The following is a 17551-nucleotide window of genomic DNA, read 5'->3' on the forward strand; positions in this document are numbered from 1 at the left end:
ATGGATGCTAAGATTGGTAGGAGGGGCAGAGATGCAAAAAGGGCTGACCCCACACCCTTATGTGGTGGTTGAGAATTGGGAGGGATATCTCAACTGCAGAAGTTCCTTGTGAGAAGTGAGGGGTCCCACCCCCACAATGGGCTCCCCACCCCAGAGCACCAGTGCTGGTGAGAGGGACCCCCACAACATACAGCTGTGAAAATAAGTAGGTATTCGTCCATAAGGGTGAGACAGAAGGCTACTGGAAACACAAGTGTCCCCTTAAAGGGCCCGTGCACAGACTCACTTGCTCCCAGGCACTCACCATGGGCTCCAGTGGAGGGACAGCAGCTTGGGGGGCGCAGGTGATACACAGAGAGAGACTGACTTTTGGGGTTGCATGATGAGGGCTGGAGGGACAGTGGCCACTGACCCTGTGTTGAGCTCTCTCCACACAGTTAAAACTGAATCTGCATTGGCTTGGTGAATTCCACTCATGCCACCCTGATGACTCCCCGGGACCCCTGACCCACCCAACTCGCACAACATCAGAGGCTCTTTCGGCAGTAGGTAGCTGGCCTTGGCTGGCACTGCAGTCTTTCTTTAAAAATATCGCAGAGGAGAACCAAGATGGCGTGGTAGGTAAACGCTGTGCTTACCTTCGCTCACAACCACATCAAAATTACAACTAATCTAGAAAACAACCATTATTGAGAATTGTCTAATCAAGCTGAACTGAAGCCTTTCAACTAATGACGCGCAGAAGAAGCCACCTCCAGACTGGTGGGAGGGGTAGAGACGCGGAACTGGCTGGTCCCACACCCATGTGTGACCATGAAAGATCAGGAGGGATATTTTGGCTGTGGAGTTCCCTTCCCATCCCCCAGAGGAGCGAGAGGTCCCAGCCCCACCCCAGCCCAGCGTTCCAGTGCCAGGGAAAGAAGTCCCCATAATTTCTGGTTGTGAAAATCAGCGGAGATTGTGACTGAGTGAGACTAAGTGTGACTGTACTCACAAGTGCTCCTCTAAAAGGGACAATGCATGGACTTACCCACCAATGGAATCACTTGTTCTGAGCTGGGACCTCTTGCTCCACTGGACCAGCAGCTGGAAGGCAGCAGGGACATACAGATTGTTCCCCACCCCCCCTTTTCTGGCTTGGAACAGGGGCTGGAGAGGCGGTTTTCTCCTGGATGGGGAGCTGGCAGAAGCTATTCTTTCTTTGCTGAGGCTTTCCTGCATGTGGATGCAGGCAGCTGCCATATCTGAGTCTCTGTCATTTGTTTGCCACGCCCTGGCGATTGGAGACCCAGCCCTGCCCAACTTTCAGGCATACCCAGGCTGCTTCCAGGGGCTTTTTTGTGCAGACCACCTGCCTTGGCTTAAGCTGCAGAGTTTCCTAGAGTAACTGAAAGTTTTGTGGAATCCAGACAAGCAGCATTTGGCTTGAGTGTGTCCTGTACCTCTGGCTGAGCAGCCCTAAGTGTGGCACTAGTGGCAGCCAGCCTTGGTTTGTGGCTTGGCCTCTCAAGGTGTTTCCAAGCATGGCATGGGTGGCAGCCATCTGCAGATTTCTTTGTGGCTCCTGCCAGGTGGCCCTGTGTTGGGCATGGGCTGTGGCTGAACTTGACCTAAAGCAGATCCCCTCCAAGGTGGTCCTGGGGCTGGCGCCCCCAGTGTCCAGCTTTGAAATGAGCTGGAGCATTACCCAGCCTCCTCCAAGTATGACACAGCCAAGGGGTGGATTGGGCAGGTACCAGAGTCCTGCTGAAGCAGATCCTGCTCTGTAGGGTCAGTCCCTGCACAACAACCCTTCCACTGTAGGTCAAGGCCAGTCCTCACAACCAGTGAGCCCTAGGGTCAGTCCCTCTCATTGATGTGCAATTATCAACCGAGGCTCAACTACAAGAGGAGGGCACACACAACCCACACAAGGGACACACCTGGAGCGTGTGGCTCAGGTGACCAGAAGGACTGCACCACTGAAGACCACAGCACACCTACTAAGGCCACTCTATTAAGACCAGAAGACAGAGCAGCCCTACCTAATACATAGAAACAAATACAGGGAGGCAACCAAAATGGGGAGACAAAGAAACATGTCTGAAATAAAAGAACAGACCAAAACTCCAGAAAAAGAACTAAGCAAATGGAAATGAGCAACTTATCAGATGCAGAGTTCTAAACACTAGTTATAAGAATGCTCAGTGATCTCAGGGAGAACTTCAACAGAGAGATAGGAAGCACGACAATGGAGATGGAAACCGTGAAAAAGAACCAGTCAGAAATAAAGGATACAATAATGAAAATGAAGACTATATTACAGGGAATCAACAATAGATTATATAAAGCAGAGGATCCAAACCACAATATAGAAGATAAGGTAGCAGAAAACACCCAACCAGAGCAGCAAAAAGAAAAAAGAATCCAAAAAACTGAGGAGGGTTTAAGGTTCCTCTGGGACAACATCAAGTGTACCAATATTCGCATTATAGGGATGCCAGAAGAAGAGAGAAAGCAAGGATTTGAAAATCTATTTGAAGAAATAATGACAGAAAACTTCCCTGACCTGGTGAAGGCAATAGATATACAAGCCCAGGAAACGCAGAGAATCCCAAACAAGATGAACCCAAAGAGGCCAACACCGAGACACATCATAATTAAAATGCCAAAGGTTAAAGACAAAAAGAGAATCTTAAAAGCAGCAAGAAAAAAGCAGTTAGTTATCTACAAGGGAGTGTTCGTAAGAATGACCCCTCATTTCTCAACAGAAACTTTGCAGGCCAGAATGGATTGGCAGGAAATATTCAAAGTGATGAAAAGCAGGGACCTACAACCAAGATTACCCAGCAAAGTTATCATTTAGAATTGAAGGACAGATAAAGAGCTTCCCAGACAAGAAAAAGCTAAAGGAGTTCATCATCACAAACCAGTATTACAAGGAATCTTAGAGAGATTTCTTTAAGGTGGGAGGGGGGTTAAGGATGGGTGAAAGGGGAAGGGATTAAGAAGTACAAGTTGGTTGTTCCACAGTAGTCATGGGGATGTAGGGTACAGCATAAGGAATATAGTCAATAACATTGTAATAACCATGTATGGTGCATAGGAATGAGGTTGGGGGCAGGGTGAAAAAGGTGAAGGTATTAAGAAATACAAATCGGTAATTACAAAATAGTCATGGGGATGTAAAGTAAAGCATAGGGAATATAATCAATAATATGATAAAAACTGTATAGTGCCAGATTGACCTAGTTAGGGGGATCATTTCCTAAATTATATAAATGTCTAACCACTGTGCTGTACACTTGAAACTAATATAAAATAATAGTGAATATCAATTCTAATTGAAAAATTTAAAAAGGGGAGAAAAGATCAATTATTGTGATAGTGTAGTAGTATCAGATGGTTGCTGGATTTATCATGGTGATCACTTCTTTAGCAGAGGGAATATAATCAGTAATGTGGTAATAACACTGCATACAGCTAGGTGGGTACTGTTGAATAACTATGATGTATACCTGAAACGAATATAATATTGTATGTTAGCTGTATATAAATTTAAAAATCTGGGGCCGACCAGGTGGCTCAGGCGGTTAGAGCTCCATGCTCCTAACTCTGAAGGCTGCCGGTTCGATTCCCACATGGGCCAGCGGGCTCTCAACCACAAGGTTGCCAGTTCAATTCCTCGAGTCCCAAAAGGGATGGTGGGCAGCACCCCTGCAACTAAGATTGAACACGGCACCTTGACCTGAGCTGCCACTGAGCTCCCGAATGGCTCAGTTGGTTGGAGCGTGTCCTCTCAACCACAAGGTTGCTGGTTCGACTCCCGCAAGGGATGGTGGGCTGCACCCCCTGCAACTAGAAATGGCAACTGGACTTGGAGCTGAGCTGCACCCTCCACAACTAAGACTGAAAGGACAACAACTTGAAGCTGAACGGCATCCTCCACAACTAAGATTGAAAAGACAACAACTTGACTTGGAAAAAAGTCCTGGAAGTACACACTGTTTCCCAATAAAGTCCTGTTCCCCTTCCCCAATAAAATCTTTAAAAAAAAAAAAAAAAAAAATTTAAAAATCTTTTTTTAAAATGGGTAGAGAACTGAACAGATATTTCTCCAAAGAGGACATATGGATGGCCAATAGACATATGAAAAGCTGCTCAACATCATTAATCATCAGAGAAATGCAAATTAAAACCACAATGAGATACCACCTCACTCCTGTCAGGGTGGCTATCATCAATAAATCAACAAACAAGTGTTAGCGAGGGTATGGAAGAAGGGAACTCTTGTTCACTGCTGGTAGGATTGCAAACTGGTGTAGCCACTATGGAAAACAGTATGGTGATTCCTCAAAAAATTAAAAATAGAACTACCTGTGGCCCAATAATTCTACTTGTGGGTATTTATCTGAAGAAATCCAAAACAGTAATTTGAAATGATATATGCACCCCTGTGTTCATTGCAGTGTTATTTACAATAGTGAAGATATGGCAGCCATCTAAGTGGCCATCAATGGATGATTAGATAAAGAATATGTGGTACATTTATACAACTGAATATTACTTGGCCTCAGAAAAGAATAAAATCTTACCATTTGTGACAACATGGATGGATCTAGAGGTGAAATAAGTCAGACAGAGAAAGACAAATACATAATATTTCACTTATATGTGAAATCTAAAGAACAAAGTAAATGAACAAACCAAACAGAAACAGATTCATAGATAAAGAAAACAAATGGAAGGTTCCCCGTGAGAGATAGATGAAAATGTGAAGGGGAACAAGAGGTACAAACTTCCAGTTATCAAATAAATAATCCGTGGGGATGTAATTTACAGCACAAACACAGTAGTCAACAATAGTATTGTAAAAACTTTGTACAGTGACAGAGAGCACTAGACTTATTGGGGTGATCACTTCATAAGGTATATACATGTTGAATAACTATGTAGTACACCTGAAACCAATATAATATTGTGTGTTAACTACACTTGAATAATAATAATAGAAAAGAATAAATAGGAAGAAAAAAAAAAGAAGAAAAAATAGGAGAATCCTTGCTTACCTCAGTAGCCTGTCCTGGTGTTTAAGCACGTTTAGCTCCCAAAAGCCCTCCTCTTTTCTAACTCAGTATCTCTTTCTGTAATAGGCCCCCTTTCCTCTCCTGCTCCATGGGGATGTAGAATAGCCAGTCACCGAGGCAGCACCCTCTGGCCCATGCATTTGTAGAGTTTTCTCAAGAATATTTGAACAGTAGCCTTCATGCCTCTCTTTGCTGGCAAAAGAAAATCTGACTGCCAAGAAGCATGCGCTTTTCTTGGTTCCCAGTCTCTCTCCCAGCTCCCAACTTCCATGAGAGGGTGAAGTTCTAGGACGAGGTCACCAGTCTGAATCATTTTTGCAACAAGCTTTTATTACTTTTTTTTTTTTTAACTCATATAAGAAAGACGTTTAAAGAGAAAATATCCTTAGATGAACACTTACACACTGGCTGACACGACGACAGAAGGCACTACCAGCGGTCATACCCACCTCTGGAGGGAACTTGATCCATACTGTTTTCAGAGGCACGGACCTCAGCTTGGGTCCTGGGTCTAACTGTGCTTTAGATAAAGTCTGAATTTTCTCATAATTTTCTTATTTCATAAACACCCCTATCTCTTTATATATAGCTATTTGCCTTAATGATATATATGTACATGACTTTTTTTTTCTTCTCAAAAATAAAATAGCCACCCCCATCCCCGGGAGGTTCTCAGCAGCATTCACAGCAGTCGCAGCAGGAGCCGTGCCTTCTATTCATGTAAAGGACATGCAGCATGAAGGAACAGGACTCTCTACCCACTCCCTTTAATATACAGCAGGCAAGAGAGTCTTTAGGGAGGGAAGTGATAAGGCTGAGCATGAGATGGCAGGTCACCAGGGTTTTTGTGGTTCCAAAAATCTTTTCAAGCTGCTCGCCTGTCTTGCTTTTGCAGCTCTGAAGACTTGCACAGTTTCTATGACGGGGGATCAGCATTCTTTCTGGGATCCAGGGCAGTGTGGACTCAGCAACAGCCAGGGAGGGACCTTCTGAGGCTACACAAAGAAGCTTGGGCTTGAAACCACCCAAAGGGACTTGGGAAGGCGGAGGACGTCGAAGAAATGTTCTCTCTGAGGCTGGGTTGGAAATCGGTCCTGTTTGACAGTTACAAGCCCTCCCTCTGCACTGGACTGTCTTTGCATCCTGGCTACTTGCTTGAGTTGTTTGGCTCGTTTACTTTTAAGTTTGGACCTAAACAAAAATCCAGTACAAATGTAGAGTTGGGAATGTGATCCGCCGTGTCAATGTGGTTTGACATAATTTCCGGGACTCAAAGCACAGGACCTTCATAGGAAGAAGGGCTGTGAGCTCATCCCACACCGGGAGGGAGGGCTCTCCTGGCCTCGTCTCCCACCCTGCCATGGTCCACTTGCTGTCAGGAGCAAACCAGCGGCAGAGCTTTAAGCATGTGCACCCTGCTCCTGTCTCTCTGGAAACAAAAAGGCACTGAGGTCAGCGGGAGGGCCAGCCCCACGCTCGCTGAGGGCAATGCCCCGGCTGGCCTGTGCTTCGGAACACAAAGGACTCCAAGTTGACTGAGTTGGATGTTCCCCCTCTGTAATCAAGGCAGCTCCTCTGGCAGCACCTGGAGATTCCACAGTGCCCGTGGGAGGAGGCAGTGCTGGAGGCCCAGGGGAAACCAAGGCAGCCAGGTCCTCCCCTGTTCTCCAGCTGGGGGAAGGCTGAAGACCACTTGGACACATTTCTCGGCAATACTTTTTGGCTTTCTCTGACTGCCTGATTTCCGTACTCAGCAGGAGACTTCTAAAATGGTAACGAGTTGGTTTCCCCTTAGTGAAAACATGAGGATGACGGCAATATTAAATTCAAAGTTGTAACTTAAAAACAAACAGTTGGTGACAAAGACGTGGCTAAGTACCACCCATACGCAGGTGTATATGCCTTTGGGTTTATGTGCACACTTGGGAGATGAGAGCAGGATCAGGGCAGGCTGCAGCATTTCCGGAAATCTCTGAGCCAACCTCAGCTCCGGTGCTCCAGACTTGAGCATCAGGGGCCCATAGGCGACAATCTGTTTATGAGCCCCATCCTGCTCTTGGGGGCTTAGCTCAGACCTGCTAAAGGAATATGCTACAACTTTTGACTCATAAATAAAGGTACTGCAGGTAGCAAGAGGGAAATTGAAGCATAAAAGCCAGAGGAATAGCATACATCTCTAACCCCCTTTTTCTTTCTTTGCCGGCTGGTGTGAACAGTTCCAGTCTGGTGACGAGAGAGGCAGCTATTTGGTTTGTGAAAGGCTTGCAGACTGCGAGGGGACAGTGGCTGTCCTTTCACACGAGTGCTGCTCCCTGGCAGTGTGCTGAAGGGCGCTGCACGGCGTGTGCAGGACCCGGCCCCACACACACACCTGTGCCACGTCTGGGACTGCTGGGCGGGCTCAAATGCACCCGCCAGAGGTGTCCTGAGAAAACATGTCTGTTGCAAAATAATAATTAATAATACAAATAAATCCGCGGGCACTGGGAGCAGAGGGAGCCGGGCCGGTTAGCCGGGTTTGCCCTGGGACTCTCTTAAGGCCTCCTGCAGTTTCTGCCTAAACTTGTTGTATTTCTTCTGCACTTGTTGGATTTTGTCTTGCTCCTCCTTTTCCAGGATTGTTAGGAAGTTCTGGAGCTCGGGGATGGAGAAGGCATCCCACTGCGAGACGAGAGGGAGGTGGGGGAGAAACAGAATAGGAGACAGGTTAGAAGTCACCCAAGGGGCCCTGCTGCCTCCATCTTCACACAGCTGCACACAGTCTGCTATGGACTAAACAGGTGCAGTGAATACAGCTTGCATTTTCCATGTCATACAAGCAATGACATTTCACATCCTGGTATTTCATCACCAAGAGGTACTAGTCCATGAGCTATGTTTTTATTGGGAGAATCGATAATGTTAAATATTCTCTCTTGCAGCTGAGATCTTAACAGAGATGCTATGACCGTCCAGGGAGCCTGCTGGTCTGTCCCATCTGTCTGCCGGGGTGATCAGAGGCTCCCAAAGTGCAGACCCTCAGGATTTGAAGGAGAGCTGGACTTGCACTCAGGAGCCTGGGTCTCAGCCTGACTCCACCATGTGACTTTGAACTCATCACTCCACCCTTCTCATCACCCATGGAATGAGGGTATCTACCCTCCTTGGCTGGCAGAGGAGATCATGAGATAATGTAACCTGCAAAGCTCTGCAGAGCCTGGCTGGCCCAGACCTGCTCGATGGGAACTGCCCTCTCAGGCTGAACCAGAGCTGAGGTCCCTGGGCACCAGGAGTTTCGACTCTTAAGTTCTTTGAGCACAAATGAGAAGTAAGGTTTAGCTGGTGTCATCCCCACATGGCATAAATGAGAAAACTGAAGTCCACAGAGGGAAGGCGCTGTAACCACGGTCGCAGAGCTGTGGCCGCAGAACTAGGTCCAGGACCCAGGTCTCTAAACTCCCAGGCCTGTGAACTTTCCACTGAGCCAGTAGTGTTCATTTTCAGTGGAATAGTTTTTCCAAACAAAATCTTCCACAGACGCCAATATATGAAACAGATGGAAGCAGAACTGCCTGGTTGAAGTGGGGAGAGGGTGCAGATCCCCACCTGCCTAGGTCCCCCAAATCTCCACAGTGACTCCCCCAAGAGGGCTCCCCCAAACCCTAGGCTTCCACTGATAGCAGTGTGACGAACATTCCCCTGTTCCTGGTCACATGGCTCCACCTCTCAAGTATCCCAGACCACGGGGAACACCTGGCTGGTTTCAGCCCAGTTTATACCAGCAGCCTGGATAGTTCCCCCTGGGGAGTGTGCAGTCAGTTTTTAAGAAACAAGGAGAAACAAATGGCTCAAAATTACCCATGCCCAGTGGAACCCAGAGATGGCGCTTGCTGGGCCTCAGGCCGCCCTGGAGCAAAGCAACCTGGGCTGAACCCAAGGCGTTTCTTGGTCTCCCTCCACTCTGAGTTTTCAGAAATAAAGCACATGAAATCTCTTTCCACAGGCCTGGCCAGACACAGGCCCTGACTTGCCACCCCAGGGTGCTGACAATCCTGGATTAAACACAGAACCCAGGCTCAGCACTTACCCAACTCAACTTTCTCAAGTCGTTTTCCTGCTGCCATATGGCCCCACATATGTGGGGCAGGGAGGGTAGTGCCCACCTGTACCCACCCACTGTGCCAAGAGGGCTGCGTTTGCACACCAGCAAAGGGGCCCAGGCCTACCTCCACATCTCCAGTCTCATTCTCCTTTAGCACAAAGCTGAGCACATTCGTGTCAGGCCCAGCGAGTAAGCGCAGGTAGAGGGGGCAGTCAGTAACAGCGAGCTTCTGGAAGAGCACTGCAAACCAAGAGAGGGGCTGAGGGCTCGTCTGGGGAAAAGGGGGGCAGGGCCCGGGATGGGTGGCACAGACTGGACATACAGAGGTGGGGTGGTTATAACTGGAGGTAGCTGTCCTTTCAATCTAAGGGAATGAACCTGACAAGAATAAAAAGGGAAATAACCTTTATCTTTGGTGATTATTTAGAGTTTGAAGCACATTTCCATTCACGTCATCTCCCAAAAGATTAGGAGCGGTGGGGAGGATTCTCTCCCATTCCACAGATTAGGAAGTGGGGGCCCAGGGTGTGGTTTTCCTGAAGTCACATGGACTGAGGGGCACAGTGAGTGACACGAGCTCCATGTCCAACTCTTGGCACAGAATGCGATGTGCCCTTCCACAGAGCTGATGCCACACGGATGGCCTCACTGTGGTACCCGGAGAGAGCCATTCCTCCCTCCAGGCCTGGTGGGTTAGTAGGGGGCACAAAATTGGGGAGGTGGTTTCTGGGTGGGAGCTTGCGTTCTCATACCTTGTCCGTCCTTGTGTATCTGCTTGAAAAGTGCAAACTTCTGTGGATTGTCCACGACCATGAACTTCTTGAGCAGCCCCTGGATGACCTCACTCACGGTGGTGGTGCTGCTGATGTGTAGCTGCTTGATGGCATCGAGCGGCAGGTAGAAGGACGTCCGCTTGTCCGTGGTGGCCGCCAGATTCACTTCCTTGATGGCGTCATAGATGGACTGGGGCCGGATGCCGGCAGGCACCGTCACAGGACGCAGAAGTTTCAAATGCACTTTGATGAAACCTGTGTAGGTGCCGTCTTCACTCTGCCAGTGGGGGGATGTCACATGGGGGGCAGGGTGGGTCTGTTTTGCACGATCCTATCTGCCACTCAGGCCACCCTGAGGGCGGGCCCTCTCTAACAGGTGAGGGCAGTGCCACCCCACCTGTCTCCCCGAGTTCCTTCTGGGGGTGCTTGAGGGGCAGAGACACCTTTCCCCCCACTGGACCAGGAGAAGGCCCACAGTATCTAGCTACCAGAGAGGACACAGGCTACTGTGGCTGTCCTTCCCGGAAGACTCAGGCGGCCTACCCCAAATCTATCACCAGACAGACGCCGATTGCCTTAGGTGAGTTCCCACTCTAAGAGGCAGGGTCTGGAGTGGCCTCTTTCCAGAAACCAGCAGCCCATCTGTGACGGGATTTTCTGGCGCCTCATTTGGCTGAAGCCCCAAAGAGCCAGTTGCTGCCAGCCACCAGCAGGGGGCAGGGTCCTACTACCTTCGCCTCTCTTCCCCACTGAAGAGGGCCGTTCTGAACCTGGTACAAAGTGGGTGCCTGCCCCTCTGAGCTCTGCACAACCTAAGGAAGCTTCCCCCAGACACAGGCTGTACCTGTGCAACCACCTAGACGGGTAGAAAGGGGAGCTGGTAATGCCCGTCCAGGGCTTCCTGGAGGCAAGCAAAGCCAGACTCTTGGCCGTTGTATATCATTTAATTCTCACGAGAACTTTGACAAAAGGGCATTTTACCACTATTTTACATTGAGGCTCAGAGAAGTTAAGAAACTTTCTCAAAGTCACAAGGGGAAAAGGGGAAGAGCCAGAGACTGAATCTGTATGTTCCTCTAAAGCCCATTCTGTTTCCCTAAAGCACAGGAAGCCCTGGCAGCCCAGGCTATCCGCCTTCTACAACCCCTGAGGCCTCCAGAGGCCCAAAGAAAGGGGACCTCAAGGGGGTAGCCCCAGAATCCAGAGGGACAGCGGAGGAGCCAGACAGGAAGAGGGTGTGGAGCCGGGGGTGGGGGTGGGGTGGGCATGGGGTGGGCATGGGGTGATGGGAGGTAGGGGTGGGGGGCTGAGGGGAGGACGGGGTGGGCAGGCCTGCTCACCAGCTTCATGCCCAGGCAGTTTTTCTCCCGGCTGTTGTAGCTGGCAATCTTCTGCTTGATCTCCTGCAGTGTGGGCGGGCGCCTCGGCTCCTCTGCGGGTTTACAGACATTCTGGAACAGACACAGAAATGAAGGTGGGTGTACAATGGTTCTCAGGATGCCAAGGGGAATGAGCATGCCCTCCCAAATGCCTCTGACCGAGAAGTGAGCAGCAGCCCCACACAGTGACAACAAATTGCAGGACAAATCTATTTGCCAGACCTGGAGCTGCTAAGGTTTCCACTGCAGAGGCAAGAAAAAAGGGACCTCGTGCTTTCTGTCTGTCTGACTGTGGCAGCTAAGACTGAATGGCGGAATACAGGGAAAAACCATGGAGAGATTTTTTGCAACTCAGAAATGACCTTGTAAGCAGGGAAGAGTCTGTTTACTCCAAAGAAGAATCTGAAATATGAGTTTATAAGAGGAGTGTTGGAAAATTACTCCTCTACACCCTTGCCCTCTGATTAATTCCACTTTTAAAAGCTTAAGGGTTAAAACTAATTAAAGGCAAGCCAGTGAGTCTTTTTTTAAAAAAATGAATTGCATGGACTCAGGGCTGGCCATACCTGGGGAAGTAACTTCAGTCTCTCTAAGCCTCAGTCTCCTCACCTGTAAAATGGGAGCAATACCTGCCCCTCAGGTTTGTTGTGAGGTCAGTGTGAAAGTGCCCAGCATACAGGCACTGACTATGAACCTGGCGAATCAGCACAGCTGCATTTGCTGACGGAGGGTTGCTAGGGAAAAGATGCTTTAGGATGCTTATGGCAGATGCAAAGAAATGCAAGCCATGGTCCATCTTGGAAGTAACAATAGAGAGCTGGAAATACAGGAAGTACACATAGTGCCAGCATGTGCTGATGGGAAAGACAGTAATTCTCCCAGACCCAGAGGCCAAGGGCACAGGGACATCAGTTCAGGCCCCATGTCATAATAAGAAGTAAATAGTATATATTTGTCAAATGAATGAAGTGCTGGAGGCAGGGGGCTGTGGCCCTCTATGATAATTGAGGTGATAAACCTCCTTTACTGGGGCAGAAGGACAATCACTGTTAACTTAACACCCTCTCTGTGCAGGCACTTGGCATATATTAATCTCATTTAATTCTCACAAACCAAAACTCGGTGCTATAGAGTTTATTACCCCATTTTACAGGTGAAACAACTGAGACTAAAAGTTCAGTATCTTGCCTAAAGCCCACAGTCAGCGTGTGAACTAAAAGGAAATTCCAGGTGTATTCTGTTGTGTTCTTCCTATAACATCATGATTTATTCTTCTCATCGCTTCTCCTGGTGCCCCCCTCCTGTCCCCCGCCCAGGAAAGGTAAGGGAAACACAGAGCTGAGGAGATGGAGGTCAATGTCCTTCACACTGTGGAAGGAGTTCAGGGGTGAATTCTGGGGTCAAAGCAACTCGGTGCTTTGGTCAAGCCTCTGGATTTCTCTCAAGTTCATTGCTACCCACTTTCCCAGTTTTGTCTTGATGCTATCTGCGTGTGGATGGGAGTGCAGGAGCCACAGTTTGGGGGGATAAATAGGTTAGTTGGTCAAAACCCACACAGAATTTGCCTGATCTCAGGGCGGGTCAGGATTCTCTTTCAGCAAAAGAGAAAACTGAGGCCCAGAGGGGTGGGAGACTGTATTCCCTAGCCTGCCTCTCTAACACCATCCAACACTGTCCAGGGGTGTCTGGTTTGGGTGGGGGATTTCACAGCCACCCTGCCATCACACACCACCCAGTCGAACACAAAGGGTACCCACAGCAGATCCTGCCCTGGCCTTCCTCCCTTCAGGAAACCTGCCTGTGGGACACACGTCACACTCAGCAGTATGCCATCACTTCCTCCTCCTACTTTCTAATCCCACAGAAGCAATAAAATGTCAAATTCTGTGGCTGCCAGAGAGTACTGGTGTGGCCTCCCACCCCGCAGCATGGTGAGTCGACCTCCCTTTTCCATCACAGCATCTTCCCTTGGCCTGTCTGCTCCCCTCTGTACTTTTCCTCCAGGATCCTGATAACAGCACTGTGCTAGGTACTTTCACATACCTTGTCTTACATACTACATATCTTATTCCTATTTTACAGATTACAAAACTGAGGCTCAGAGAGTTTAAAAAACATGCCTGTGGTCCCACTGCTAGTAAATGGCTAAGTAGGGCCAAGAACCAAGTCCATCTAAGTCTACAGCCCATGTTCTTCTCAATTCACCATGTGTCCACCCTAGGACAGTGCTTCTGCTGAAGGGGCTGGCCCACCACGACCTTAATGATCACTGAAATTCCAAGCAACCAGACTAAGATGAGCAGCTGCTAAACCAAGGCCTATAAATTATGTGACCTGTGAAATCCTCATCCAAGACATATAGGATCAGTGTGTCAGGCCCAGAGACCTCAGGGGCACCACGTCACCTGCAAAGATGGCAAGGAGGAACTTCTAACTTCTGGAATGAGATGCAGTTGCCAGGATGTAGGGCCCACCCTTTCCCTAGGTGGCCACTCAGGTCTCTGGAACTGGACCTTGATTCCGTCGAAGACCACCCAAGGTGAAGCCCTCCCCAGGACATATCCCATTTGCTTGAGGTGAGTAGCAAGTGGTATGAGCTTCACAGACTGTCTTTATTCACTGTCAACTCAGGGACCCTCACAACAGAGCTTCTCAGAGCTTGACTCTTCCCTCTGAATAGCTCCTGGAGGCCCCACCCCCAGCCCATACCCTTCTGGGCACATCTCTATGGGAACTCGCCTGACCCTGTCTGCCCTCTGGGAGCTTCCAGTCAAAAAGACCAGTGTCCTGTTGTTATTATGTACGCTGTTCTGTCCATCTCTGAAGCACGCAGGATGTCACTCCTCAAGAGTGAATGGCTTTCTCATGTTCATCCACATAAAAGAGTTAAGGAATGGGAAGAACACTCTAGAAGCTCCTGGAAGGTCTCTCACAGTTTTCAACTGAGCTACAGCCATTTCCCTGTAAGAAAAGGCAGCTGTGTCCTAGCTTTCAAAGGCCAGTATTCCAGGCCTGGTTTTGAATACAGCAAGAGTCAGAGATGCCTTAACCCATGGTTTCGTCTTCTTCCTGTTCCCCTTTCCTTCAGGAGGTAAACCATCTCTTCTCCCCCGTTCCCACCACAAACCTGGGGAATGACACAAGTGGCTATAGTCCCTTCTAGGACTGACGCAGAAGACAGCCAACCAGACCTCAACACCCCGTCTGGCAGTGCCAGCAGCCCTGTGTGGCCAACACGTCAAGTGCCACACCCTGGGATGTCAGCACCCAGGGCTGCGCTGGCTGCTGCCCACACCAAATCTGGCAGACAAAGTCTGACCCATGGACTAAATGAATCACCTCCCAAAGTAGGCCAGCCAATCGGCCAGCCAGCCACAGCCATGGGGCCCACCAGTCCTTTCCCACCCAAGGGATGGTAGAGAATCTGGACGAGTGGTTGGTAAATGAGGCTGCGTGTGGAATCATGTGGGAGAGCTCCAGAAACACAGCACCTGGCTCCCTCCTGGCAAGTCTGATTTAATTGGTCTGGGGCGCAGCCTGGGCGTAAGGATTTAAAGCATCCCCCAGGTGATGTGCAGAAATGGTTGAAAAGAATAATATAGACAATTCACAGGCAATTTTAACCCTCAAGGGCCCCATCCAGCTGCATAGACCCACAGACATGTACTGCCCCCAAGGCTTCAACTAAAGGCAGTGTCTGCTGTGTGAACAAGAGCAATACTATAGTAATCTCTAGAGAATAAGGCAAGGACCCCAGTTTCCATTCACCTGCCAGATTCTCCCAGTCCTCAAAGTGAAAGATGTGTATCCGTCCATAGGCACAAAGCTAGGAACCAGGTGGACAGAGATTTGTCTCTTGGGGTGGGCCACGATGGACACAGAATGGGGAACTCACTCTGTTATGATTTAACAAACATAGGCTTTGGCCTGTGACATCACTCCTCGGGGTTTGCACATCTTGGCGCATCTGACATGGAATTCACTTGCTCGGATGAAGCCCTGGTGCTGGTGGCAGACAGTGTAGCTGTTCCCAATGCCCCCAGCATGTCCAGGGCGCTGGGGAAAACCAGATGTGTGCTCACATGTCCTAAGCCACGGAAAGGGCTGTTCCTCTCTTAGCTCTCAAGGTTATTGGGGTACAGCCAAGTGAAGAGGCTGGGTACTAGGGGTCAGGGCAGAGATGTCTCTCACAGTGATCCTCAAACTTTCCTATTAAAACACCCTTCACACAAAATAAAGAGCACCATGCCCTTGTGGTCTGGGGCCTATCTCCACGCAGCTTTCCCCTGAGTTGAATTTTACTTTATTTAACAAAAAACAACAACAACAACAAAAACCCCACAACATTTGTTAATTATGTATTCTAATCAATGACATACGTAAAGTCTTAATTTTGGTCACTGGGAAGCGACCCAATGATCTGGGAAGCAGAGGTGCTGAGCGAATCCTGTGGCTTGTAGTATCCCCAGGTGGGCATAGGGCAGTCCAAGAACGTGCCAGCAATGAGGGGACCCCCCACCCGCAGGGTGAGGAATGGGCCAAGCAGACTGTGTGTCCCACCCTCAGTGCTGGAGCCATCAGATATACCTCCATGCCTACTTTTTCTTTCACACAAAGCTAATTTTTGCCAGAAATTCCAATCTCCTTCTATTGGAACTTGTCAGCGTCTCCTTGCCACATGCTGATTTTGTCACATCACTCCTGTCTGCCCATCTTTAGAGCCTTCATCTGTCCAGGCCTCTCTGGCCATCCCAGTCCTGACTGGCGACGACGATGACCCTTAGTCTTATTTACTGGCTAACTCTGTGCCCGGCACTGTTCTACTCAGCATGTATTCGCTCATTTCGTCCTCACCAAAGGTTTATGAGGAATGTACTATCATTATGCTGGAAACTGAGCCCAAGCAAGATGAAAACTAACCTACATCTAAAGCGAACACTATACTCTCTGTCACTTAAATAAGCATCTACTTATATTAACCTCCAAATAGGCCACCGTCTTGGTTTTTCTTCCCAGCTAGACTGAAGCTCCTTAATGACTTATACTGTACTTGTATTTCTTCTCCATGTCCGGTGGCACTGAGCGTGAAACAGATAATAAATACCTGCTCAAGAATCTTCAGTGGTTCCCCATGGTCTATAGAGGATAAAAAGACCTTACTTTCTCCAGGACTTACAGTGCAGTGAGTCTTGGCTTTCCATTTGGACTGAGTTCTGTGGGAGAAGCTTCTATGCCTGTCTCGCCCACCGGGACATCCTAGAGCCTAGTTCCTGTCTGGCAATTAGTAGAGGCTCAGGTAACACCTACAGGATGGACCTAAGCATGTGCTTGGGTTCTGACCCGCGTTACCAAGGGATCTTGAGAAAGTCAGATAACCTCTTTGAGCCTCAGTTTCTTCACTTATACATTTGGGATGAAAATCCTTTATTGCCTCATAGGATTAATGCAAAGGTAAAACAACATGAGACAATGGGTACAAAAGTGTTTTGGAAATGACCAAACCCACCCAAATGCATGTATTGTTACTATCATTCCAGGCATACGAAGTCCGACCCCTGTGAGCCAATCTCCTTTTTCCCTTTTCGTGAGCACTTATTCTGGATTGGTCCACATGCCACAGAGTTTCTTCATTCTTTTATCTACAACAGTGGTTGGCAAACATTTTCTGGATGGGGCCAAATAATAAATACTTTAGGCTTTGCAGGCCATACAGTCTCTGTCGTAGCCACTCAACACTGCCATCATAGCACAAAGCAGGCATAGGATAAGTTTGGCTGTTTCAGTAAAACTTTATTGAGGGCATCTGGTCTCTGGGCAGTAGCTTGCCCACCTCTCTCTACACCACTGTTTGTACAGTTTCTTCTGTACACACAGCCCCCATCTCCCCCCTAGTTCTGTCTTCTCTGTGTAGTTTCCTGATGAAATGACATAGCAATCTCCTCATTCTCTGGTCTCCTAATACATTAGATCCCTGACATTTTAATTCCCAAATGGAGACAGGTATGTACAGGTTTCTTCTAGTCCCTGCGCTTTTCTTCTGAATCATATGTCTACCAAGTGTCCTGTTTCCTGTGCATTTCCTCATACTTTCAGTTGATGGGCCTTTTGTAACATCATTCCCACTTAATGGACACTTTTCACAAGTAGGCAAAGGCTTTATCACTTCACGGGAGTTCTGTTTATTCTCTTCCCTTCTCCAATAAGGAGGCAATAAGCTGGCTCAGGAAGGGGTGTGGGTGGGTAGCTAGGCTC

General features: G+C 48.5%; 1 protein-coding gene across 2 annotated transcripts in view; it reads right to left on the minus strand.

The window, feature by feature from the left end:
• Nucleotides 1-5375: 5375 nt before the first annotated feature.
• RASSF5 (Ras association domain family member 5) overlaps nt 5376-17551 on the minus strand; it is a 69993-nt gene continuing 57817 nt past the window's right edge. For both annotated transcript variants that reach the window (XM_019752477.3, XM_019752478.3), the window contains 4 exons: nt 11261-11371; nt 9900-10197; nt 9272-9387; nt 5376-7727 (listed from right to left, as the gene is read on the minus strand). In XM_019752477.3, the coding sequence (XP_019608036.2) occupies nt 7575-7727; nt 9272-9387; nt 9900-10197; nt 11261-11371 (678 nt within the window). In that variant the 3' untranslated portion in view covers nt 5376-7574. The remainder of the gene's footprint in view (nt 7728-9271; nt 9388-9899; nt 10198-11260; nt 11372-17551) is intronic.

Source organism: Rhinolophus sinicus, chromosome 11, assembly GCF_057876585.1.
Source record: "Rhinolophus sinicus isolate RSI-liver-muscle chromosome 11, RSI-T2T, whole genome shotgun sequence".
In the NCBI taxonomy this organism is placed as follows: Eukaryota; Metazoa; Chordata; class Mammalia; order Chiroptera; family Rhinolophidae; genus Rhinolophus; species Rhinolophus sinicus.